This window comes from Camelus ferus, chromosome 12 (genome assembly GCF_009834535.1).
Source record: "Camelus ferus isolate YT-003-E chromosome 12, BCGSAC_Cfer_1.0, whole genome shotgun sequence".
Classification (NCBI taxonomy): Eukaryota; Metazoa; Chordata; class Mammalia; order Artiodactyla; family Camelidae; genus Camelus; species Camelus ferus.
This window is the reverse complement of record NC_045707.1, coordinates 17,098,841-17,109,852: the sequence shown is the minus strand read 5'-3', so window position 1 is coordinate 17,109,852 and position 11,012 is coordinate 17,098,841. Positions and strand designations below refer to the sequence as shown.

At 44.3% G+C, this 11,012-nt stretch overlaps 2 protein-coding genes across 2 annotated transcripts in view; one reads left to right on the top strand and one right to left on the bottom strand.

The window, feature by feature from the left end:
* Nucleotides 1-70: 70 nt before the first annotated feature.
* The window catches only part of SMIM41 (small integral membrane protein 41), a 100,947-nt gene continuing 90,005 nt past the window's right edge, over nucleotides 71-11,012 (bottom strand). The window contains exon 2 of the mRNA XM_032492902.1: nucleotides 71-951. The gene's annotated coding sequence lies outside the window, so the exon portion shown is untranslated. The remainder of the gene's footprint in view (nucleotides 952-11,012) is intronic.
* Nucleotides 2,783-3,743, top strand: LOC102518485 (methyltransferase-like protein 7A). The gene is given in 3 exon segments (XM_032493873.1): nucleotides 2,783-2,794; nucleotides 3,199-3,553; nucleotides 3,556-3,743. Coding segments are annotated over 3 exon segments (540 nt in total). The 3' UTR covers nucleotides 3,729-3,743.

Sequence of the window (11,012 nt, the reverse complement as noted above, 5' to 3'; positions counted from 1 at the left end):
TAGAGAGGCTGCTTCCCACCCAGGCCAGGAATTCCTCCAACCCGCCCCCCCCCCCCCACTACTGCTCCCCTGGAGCCTGGCCTGAGAAATCTTTGGCAGACCACTACTGGTAACCCTAAGTCACTGCCCCTCCCTGGGCCACAGTTTCTCCACCAGAGATAAAAGCCCCAGGTTCAAGGGGAGAGGGGACTGGGAGGACACTGCAAAGGAGCAAAGTCTGCAGGCTTTTCAGGCCTGGGCCGCAGCCTTGCCTCCAGCCACATTTCCCCATTCCAGACCCACCCAGTATCCGCCCCTCGCCTCTCCATCCCCTCCCTCAAGTGTTCCTGGCGTCTCCAGCCTTCCCCAGTCTCCTCCTGGCTCTCTATTACCAGGCTGGCACCAGGAACCCATTCTCAGTGCCAGGCTGCACACAGAAATACCCCCCCAGAAGGCTTCACCAGGTGCTGTCCACACCGAGAGGCCAAATTCCCAGCCCACAAGAGTGCCCCATCCAGTGGTTCATCTGAACTCAGTCTCCCACCAACCCATGCCTCTGCTGGCCTCCCAGAGACCCCCTTAGGGGATTAGGGGCAGAAGCTTGAGATGAATTCATCCCCCAAACCTTTCCCAGTTGCCCTTCCCTACCCCAGAGGCTCACTCCCATCTCTGTAGAGTTCTGTCACTCACACATACGTACGCACACACGCACATGCGCGCAAGTGACACTGCCATACACACTCACACGTCCTCCACTCCCTGCCTGGACCCAGCTATGGAAAAACAAGCAGCCCCAGGTCCTCAGGCCCCCTTGGCTTCATTAAACCTGCCCAGACATCACGGTCCTACAGCCCTTGCAGATGGAACTGTCTGATCCTCTCCTAAGAGGTCGGGGAGACATTCCTTCTGGCTCCTGGCGGCTTTCAGAACCATTACTCACTGTCCATCTCCTAAAAACACGTCCTTGGACTCCTAGAGAAAAAAAAAATGTTTAAGATATGATTTGTTTTCATTATCTTGGAATTCCAATGATTGCAATCATAACAACAGCCATTTAACATTTCCCCACGGCATGTAATACTTTAAAAACAAAGTCAAATGATGAAACACAAGGAAGCAACATATATGACAGGCCAACAGGCTACTTTCCAGAAGAGACAAATCCACAAGGAAAAGTCAATGCAAGCAGAAAAGTGAGCAACAGACATGGACACTGTCAGCCAGTGTTTACGTAGTACTGACTTTCCGTGTTCCTGGCCCTGTTCTAATCGCTCTGCAACAGTGTATGTTATTATCTCATTTGAAGAGAGGAAACTGAGGCACAATGAATTTAAGCCCATTGTCAAATGCCCAGTGTGCAAAAAAGCCAAGATTCTCTTTAGAGGGCAAGTTGGTGGTAGCTATCAAAATAAATGACATTTGCCTTTACCCTCAGTAAACAAAACACATCAAATGAAGACACTTGTCCTTGACCAAATTCTTCCACTGCCAGGAACTTAGCCTACAGATGCTCTCACCAAAAGTGCACACATGCGTCTGGTCTCTGCCGCCATTATTTTATATTCACGAAAAACAGGAACAACATGAATGCCCATCCATGGGATGTGACTGAATGCATTGAGCTACATACATTCTGAGGAATGCTATCTGTTGAAAAGAATAAATTCCTTTATATACTGATTGAAATTTTACCTTTATATATTTCTTGCCCAAATAACTGTAATTTTTAAAAATCGTAAGAGCCCGATGCCATCAGCTATACCATGTCTACCCCCTCCCGTGTCGCTGGTCCTTGCGGGCCCCACAGTCACCTCCCGACCGCCTGGCCACGCCCTCACACTCACCAGGGACTCTGGCACCTGGTTCCTGGTGTTCCTCTCCACCCTGGCACCCTCACTCTGCAAGCACATGACCCACTCAGCAGCTTAGCTCGGTCGTTCCTTAGCATTCTTCTTCACTGAGAAGAATCAAAGCCCTCTGATCAAAGCTCTTACCTTCTTTTCCCTGCCCACACTTACCTCCCCACCCATCCTTTTCTCTCCCTTCAGGATCTGAAAACAAATTGTCTCTCCACCTGCGCCCTGAATGCCAACCTCCTTCGCCTCTTCAGATATAGGATTCCATTCAGCAGCCACCACTTCTGAACACTGTCACCCTTTTTCTCTTGTTCTCCCTCCCCTCCCTCCGACTGCCTTCCCGTTGGTCTGTGTGCACTTTTATTGGAGCTGGAGGGCTAGAAGCCAAAGGTCAGTGGGCCGAAGTCTGAATGGGGTGAGGAAGTGGAAACCATGCATGCAAGAGACAATTTCTAATGGAGTTTGGCGGTAAGAGGAAGTGAGATGGGAAAGTAGCTTGAACGGAAAGCAAACTGCAGGAAAGGATTATTGTAGGATAAGAGACCTGAGCGTGTGGGTTGGTGGAGGAGCAAACGGGCCACAAAGAGAGATGTTAAATATGAGAGGAGAGGGGGCACTAATTAATGAGGGAGGGGGTGGGGTAGAGGAGGGGTTAAGAGTGGAGGGGCGGGGTCGTGTTCTCCTGGTGCAGAGGAGAAACCCCTCTACATCTGCGGCAGGAAGGAGCTACAGGTGGACAAGGGTCTAGATATTCAAAGGTGGGCAGAAGTGGCTAGTTCAGAGAAGTTTCTACAGACTTTAAGAGAATGGCTATTTCTGCTTCCAGAACATTCTGTGGGGCCGTCCTGACCAAATGCCCTACCTGATCATCCTGTGCACGCACTTTCTCTGGTCTCAGTCACATGACAGTGGCTCTCCCTGAAAGGTCAGCAGTCTCCGGGGACACCATGCAGCACCAGGTGAAAGGCGGGGACTCTGCCTCAAGCTGCTGACTCCCAGCTACACGGCCTCACAGCTAAACTCTATGAGACTCAAGTTTCTTCTTCTGTAAAATGGGGGATTAATTGTGTCTGTCTCATGAGGCCTTTTAAGTATTGAAGAAGATGATGCAGAAAATATACTTAAATAAATGGGAGTTGTTGCTGTTGTTGATGTAACTGTGGCACCAGAACATCTGCTCATGGCGATTCCTACCTTCTCTTTGCTGATAGGCGCCAGAGGAGATTAGGACTCAAGACACCACTTCCTTTGATTTGTCCCTCATTTGATGACTCGCTACTACCGGGAGGCTACAGGGTGTTACACTACCACTCCCACCCCCCTCCCATCCCCCCACCCCCCATCTCTGTGGTTCTTCGCTTAGTTTCCTGCACGCTGCCCATTGACCATCCTCACCCGCCTTCTCTTTCCTTCCATCTGCATCCTGGCATTTCCCATGTACCTGCTGAACTTCCTGGGCATGTGGAACTGGATATGCAAAAAATGGTTCCCCTACTTCTTGGCAAGGTTCACTGTGATGTACAACAAACACATGGCGAGCAAGAAGCGGGAGCTCTTCAGCAACCTGCAGGAGTTTGCGGGCCCCTCCGGGAAGCTCTCCCTGCTGGAGCTGGGCTGCGGCACTGGGGCCAACTTCAAGTTCTACCCGCCTGGATGCCGAGTGACCTGTATCGACCCCAACCCCAACTTTGAGAAGTTCCTGGTCAAGAGCATTGCCCAGAACACCTGCAGTTCAAGCGCTTCGTGGTGGCTGCCGGGGAGAACACGCACCAGGTGGCGGGCTGCTCCATGGATGTGGTGGTCTGCACCCTGGTCCTGTGCTCCGTGAAGAACCAGAAGCAGATCCTCCAGGAAGTGCGCAGAGTGCAGAGGCCGGTGAGTGCAGGGGTGTGAGGTGGGAGAGACCATCTTCATTGTGTGCTAAGCTCATAGAGCACCGGCTGCTTGGATGCCTGTGGGCTTCAGGCACAGTTTGCACAGGCCTTAGACAAGCCACTTCACTCATTCTTTTATTCATTGATTTAGTCAACAAACATTTAGAGAATGTTGACTTTGTAGCAACACAGTATTTCCAGGTTGAGAAATGAGTCTCAGAGAAGGTCAAATGACTTTCACAAAGAAGGCTCACAGAAATGGTAGATATACAACTAAAATGGGGGCGCCTTAACTTCTAAGTTAAGAAGACCTGGCCAGAGATCTTCTCACCAAGCCACCTCTCTAGTGGCTTCCAGCCTGGGACTTCCTATGTCCCATCACAACTATGAGAACAGTGAAGCCCTAAGAGCATCTTTCTGCAACAATGAGTACATGTAAGCACGCAGATAGCCATCTTTACTTACAGCATATGTTCTTCATTCTTTACTGCAGGGCCTCAGGAAGTTATCTACATACTATTCTCTAGCCCTTTCCTCAAGCAACAGTCATTAGTCATTTGTAGAAAATGAACAATCATGCTGGGAAAGACAGGGAGAGTCAGGGCAGAGTGGTTTTTCCAGAGACACTGCAGATGGTATCACCTTGCATCTTTGACCACTGTTAACATTTCAGAGTTTCTTCCTTCATTGTCTTGAATTCTAAAAGCAATTAATCAATGCATCCAATTGTTTAAAAGAATTCAAAAGTTGAAGAGCACAGAGGGAAAAATGAAAGCTCTCCCTTCACTTCCTTAAATCCCATTCTCCTTGTCTGTTCCCATATATCACCATGGTAGTGGGTGTCTTTCTGGGTTTTTTTCTATTTTAAATTCATCTCTCTCCTCCCTGGTATTTGGAAGTTTTCCTATTCCTATCTCAAGTTTATGAATCGTTACTCTCAGATTTCAAGTTATATTTCAACCCACACTTCCCAATCAACATACCAAAATGATGTAGTCATGTGACACCCTCAACCTGGCCCAGACCTGTAGAGCTTTATATTTCCCCATCCTCATCCCCCATTTCCTGTCAGCCCCATCAGTCTCTCCATCCCATATCCTGGGCTTGGTTGACATAATCTGTCATTTTAACTTCAACCTGTTTCTAAGGATTCCCCCCAACCTTGTCTTCTATTTCAAAGATCTTTTCTAATTTATAACACAGTTAAAAGTCAGTCTATCATCAGCCATTTATTTGCTCTGAATTTTACCAAATTTACTGCTCTCCACTGTTTGTTATGCTCTTTGTCTTCTCTTATCTTGAGATGTTTCTGTTTTCTTTCAAATTTAATTTTTATTTGTCTGAACTACTTTCATAAAGAGGTTCCTGAGAAGTGGTTCACGGAGCTATCCTTGCATATTTGAAAATGTCTGCTTTCTACCCTCACACTTTAATGATATGTTGGCCAAGACGCCTTGATCCTGGGAGCTGTGAGCATTGTTTCATGGCCCCAGGACTTTCCAAGTTGCAAATAATAACTTCAGGCCAGCCTAATTCTCTTTCCTTTTCAGGTCATCTGTTTTTGTTGTTGATTGTTTTTATGCCTGGAGGTTTTTAGGATTTTCCTTTTTTTTTTTTTTTTTTTTAATTTGGAAGTTCTAAAATTTCACCAGGATATGACTAGGTGTGTATCTAGTTTTTATTAATCTTGCTAGGCATTCAAATAATCCTTTTTCTGTTAATACTCAAGTCTTTCTTTCACTCTGAGAAGTTTTCTTTTATTGTTTCTTTCTGTTCCAGTTCTTCTCTATTTATTATTCTTTTCTCTTCTTCTGGAACAACTATTATTCAGACTTAATTTTCCTAACTTTGGCATCCTTGCTCTTATCTTTCACTCATAATTTCCATTTCTTTATACTTTTATCCTGTGTCACCAGATAGGTCCTTCCTTTGATCTTCTGGATGACTTCCTCTATCCCTCAGCAGTGTTTATTCTACTTTTTATTGCCTCCATTGAATTTTAAATTCAGGGCTTTTTCAAATTGCCAAAGCCTCTTTCTTAATCCCTGATCAAAAACATATTCCTTAGCAATATGTTTTTGAGTCCTCATAAAAGTATTTTTGTTGTTGTACGCTGCTTTTAACTTCTATCTCATTTATTCCATTGTTTTATCAGTAGAAGGTACTTGTTCTGATTGTTCAAATCAGTGTCCTCCCTTTAGGGTGGCAGTGAACAAGCTGGTGGGCAGGACTCTCTTGTCTAAAGAATGGGGAGAGCCTCTAGATTCTTTAGCTGCTGCAGGTGTGAGCAGATTAGGACAATTTTCTCCCAGCTCAGACAAAGCTGGGTCCCCACTAGGACAGCCATTGTCAGAAGAGTTAGGGGACTTCTCGCCAGGCGTTTTGCAGAGTGGCCAGGGCTGGATCTTTTGATGTCCTGAGAGAGGGGATCTGCCTGCCCAGGTGCCTCAGGGGGTCTTGACTCTGCTAGAAAAATGAGCATCTCCAGGCCTTTGGTTCTAGGGTTCTAAGAATTCAAGCCTTCCAATGTATCAGAATTGTAGGCTCCCAGCTGGCTTAAGTGTCAACTTTCTTGGGTCTAAATAGTGTGTTAAAAAGCCTACAATTCTCCTCCTGTATGTCTCCTCTACTAATCACACAGAACACTTCACTTCTGACACTTCTGGTTGCCAATTGTGTGAGAAGCTTTCCCCACACCAAGCAAATCTGCAACACCATCTGGGTGTCCTACAATTTAACTCAACTCTGACACTTATCTACCTAAAGATGGGGTCTGATCCCACATATAAAGGGCTCAGTCCTACAAGATTGCCCCCCTCTTCAGCCACCAATTCACAAGAATCACAAGCCCAGGTTGTCACGTGTGCTTCTGACTGATGGGCTGTAAATCTGAGGTTCCCACGACCCCCTCCTCAGGTTCCACTGATTTGCTAGAGTGACTCACAGAACTCAGAGAAATGCTTACTTACATTAACCAGTTTATTGAAGAATATGATAAAGGATCCAGATGGACAGCCAGATGAAGAAATATACAGGGTGAGGTGTGAGAGGGTCCCAAGAGCAGGAGCTTCCGTCTCCGTGGAGTTGGAGGGCATCGCTCCTCCCACCAGCCCCGTGCATGGATGTGTTTAGCAGTTTGGAAGCTCCCCAAACCCCCTTGTCTTGGAATTTTACAGAGACTTCCTCACACAGGCATGATCAATTATTAACTCCATTTCCAGCCCCTCTCCCTTCTCTGGAGGATTGGGGGTGGGGCTGAAAATTCCAAGCTTCTAATCATGGCTTGCCATCCAGTTCACCCAGAGCCTCCTGAAAAGGACAAAAGATGCTCCTAAGGCTCTTATCACTTAGGAATTTACAAGGGTTTTAGGAGCCCTGTGTCAGGAACAGGGTCAAAGACCAAATGTTAAAACAACAGCTGCTCCTAAGATTCTTATCACTTAGGAAACTACAAGGGTTTGGGGAGCTCTGTGTCAGGAATGGGAGGTTGGGGGAGCAGAGATCAATATATATATTTTTTTATTATCTCACAGTTACTTGCAACTTGTTCTGCTTTCTGGCTTCCAGGGTGTTCTGCAACCATCTCCCTTGCTGTTTTGTCTAATAGAACAATCAGTTCTGCTATAACATAATATATACCTTCCTAAAAATTACTGTTCTATGTGTACATTAAATATACTTCAATAAAAAAAAACACTTTTTAAATCACCATACTATTCAAAATCATGCACCAAAACCATAGAGCTTATGGAGGGAAAACAGGGTTAGGGAAACAATACTTTAAAATTTCATCAATAGCCCACTGAAAAAAAAAAATAGAAGCCTAGTAAAAATGGCAGCACAGTTTTACACATATTAAATGGTTAAGAAATGCATAGCAACTACAATAAATAGAGCATTTTACCTGGAAAAAGATTTGACCTTTGTTTGTGGACGTGGGCGCCGGAAGGGTTGCAGCTTGTGAGGGATTATGAAGTTATTGCGAGTGTAACACGTTATTAGCAGGAGGAGGGTTCGCTGAAATTCAACGGAAAGTGGTAACGCCTGATGTGGATGAGTGTGGGTTGTGAACTGAGGCAGCTGGCAGGTGTCTGAGGTGTGTGCGTTTTGTGTTTTTCTACGTGGCTCAGTTATCCGCATCCACCCACGTTCCTCACACACAAAAGTGCTCATAAGCAAATGTGAAATTCACATTAGGCTCAAATTATTCCGTAATGCATCAATTGTGTTGAAGTGAACTTTCATTTTCAAAATAACCAACTGACTATTTGTATCTAAACAAACAAACGTCACTGTAGTTTCAGTGGAGCAGAGGTAAATGTGTGTTCAATCTGCTATATTTATTCTTTACACGGGTTACATCCTAAGTAGACAGTGGGACACTCTGAGGTAAGAGCTGGTGACTCTGTCGCCACTTCTCCACTGTCTAGCACAGCATCTGACCCTCATTGGGTGCTCACTAACGTCTGCTGAATAGAGTTGAAATGAAAGTTGTTCTGTTGGCCATTTAATGCATCAAACAGACAAAATATTTGTGTGAATTTATGAAGACAGACTAGGTTCCCATCTCCAGGAGATGCCATTAAGTTCATGGAACATACATCAACCAAATATTCTAGCTGAAATTTCTCTGGTCAGCAATTCGTCAGCCCAGCTAGACACTTCTGTTTGTTTAATTGAAGTATAGTTGATTTACAATGTTGTGGTAATTTCTGATGTACAGCACAGTGATTCAGTTATACTGATTACATATATTCTTTTTCATATTCTTTTTCATTATAGGTTATTACAAGATATTGAACATAGTTCCCTGTGCTGTACAGTAGGACCTTTTTGTTTATTTGTTTATATCATAGTTAGTATCTGCAAATCCCAAACTCCCAATGTATCCCTCCTACTTTCCCCGTTGGTACCCACAAGTTGTCCTCTGTGTCTGTGAGTCTGTTTCTGGTGGGGGTTTTTTTCTGGGGGGGCAGGGTTACAGGGAGGTAATCAGGGTTTTTTTTAACTTTTTTAAATGGAGGTACTGGGGACTGAACCCAGGATCTTGTGCACACTAAGTGCACACTCTACCATTGAGTTTATACCCTGCCCTGCTCTGTTTCTGTTTTGTATTTTATTTTATTTCTTTAAACATTTTTTATTGAGTTATAGTCATTTTATAATGCTGTGTCAAATTTCAGTATAGAGCACAATTTTTCAGTTATACGTGAACATACATATATTCATTGTCATATTTTTTTTTGCTGTGAGCTACCACAAGATCTTGTATATATTTCCCTGTGCTACACAGTACAATTTTGTTTATCTATTCTACATATGCCTGTCAGTATCTACGAATTTTGAACTCCCAGTCTATCCCTTCCCACCCCCTACTCCCCACCCCCTTGGCAACCACAAGTTTGTATTCTATGTCTATGAGTCTGTTTCTGTGTTTCTGTTTTGTAAATAAGTTCATTGGTATCATTTTTTAGATTCCACATGTAAGTGATATTGTATGATGTTTGTCTTTCTGTGTCTGACTTACTTCACTTAATATGATAATATCTAAGTCCATCCATGGTCATGTTTCAGCTAGACACTTCTTGTTGGAAACCTGTCAAGAGAGACCAGAATGCTCTGGTAGAGGCTGCATTCTCTCAGCCGGCATCACAGCTCCCACAGCCCACTGACCTGGGAGCTATCTCTTCCTCTTACCTCTTGTACCCAGGACTTAAAAAAAAAAAAAAAAAAAAGCATGTAGGCACCGCAAGGGCCTCTGCATCTCAGAGGCTCAAGATCTTCCCGTTGTCCGTCAGTCTCCAATAGGGAGAAAACAGTCACACAGTTATCTGGACAGAGATAATTCAGTGTAAAGAATTAACTCGATGACACAACATTGTAAACTGAGTATCAATTAAAAAAAATATATATATATATAAAGCATTACTTTGGTATAGAGTTGTTAACTGAGTGTCTGAAAGTGTAAAAAAAGACCCCTGAGATATCACAGGACTGGCACTGGGGGAACTAGCCACTATAACTAGGGCTGAGGGGACAAAGGGAAGAGGTCAGAACTGTTAAAATTCAGAAACATGGAGGAGGGGCCCCTGAAAAGCAGAACTCTGGGGAGGAGGCGCTGCTTGGCTGGTGCTGGTACCTCTGGTGGGAGGACACAATGAAGCTGATTGATTCTTCAAGTGTTGGGAAAACTGCCAGCTGGATTTGGCTGCTGCTACAGGAAGGCACTGCTGCTGCCAGGGTGAAAACGCCTTGCTGGGGCATTGCAGGCGGACAGGAAACCCGCAGAAAGCAAACATCTTGCAGTCTCCCTCTGGCGTCCCCTATTGGCAGATCCAAGTGCGTACTCCACGTTGGCTCGAAGACACACTAACTTAACTCTCACTCTCATCAACTGGGAATCCCATCTACTGCACACCACATTTTTCCTGAGCTGACTAAACCAACCCATCGTTTTGGCATTTGCCCCCACATCACCCCTCAGTCTTTCAGTGAGGGCCTTACCAGCACAGCCCCTAAAACAGTCGGCTTAGTCAAAGGTTGAATTCACTGAGATGTCTTGCTGTTGGCTTTCTGATCGAGTTGTGCAATAAAAATATCTTGGTGTCTTCCATTCCTGCCATCATTCTGGTAAACAGCAGGTACTCCTTAATTGTTTCTTTTGTAAAACCAAACTTGTATTTAAATATATGCTAATTAAATCAAGATAAGGGGGATCGCCTGCTAAATTATCAGCAATTTTTTTTAATGATGATATATCAATGTCATTTTAGCGTGATATTCAAATTAGGACAACCCTTTAGAAAACAATTAGTGAAAAACCATGTCCATGAAGATGTTCATTAAAGCATTTTGTGTGTGTGTGTGTTTATAGAGAGTGAGCAGCCTACATACTCTACAATGAAGGAGTAGCTGAGTAAATTATGAAAGAGTCTCTCATTAGTAGCGTGCCTGCATTTAAAATCAGAGTTATGGAACTAGTGTACTACGGAAAAAATGCTTATCTTCAGGGAGGGTGGATAACAAACCAGAGTTTGGAGTCAGAGATACCTGGGTTCTAGTCCTAGCTCAATCACTCAATAGAAGTGTAACTTTCAATAGTCTCCCTGAGCCTCAGGGTCTTTATCTCTAATATCAGGAAAACACCTACTTTGCAAGATACATTAAGGATTAAATAAGAAAGAGAAAACAACCTATAGAGCCTGGCACATACTAGGTATTTCTTAAGTAGTAAATGTTTTTATTGCTGCCTTAAGTAAACATGCAGATGGAAAAGTGTAGCAACATTACAACTCTAATTATA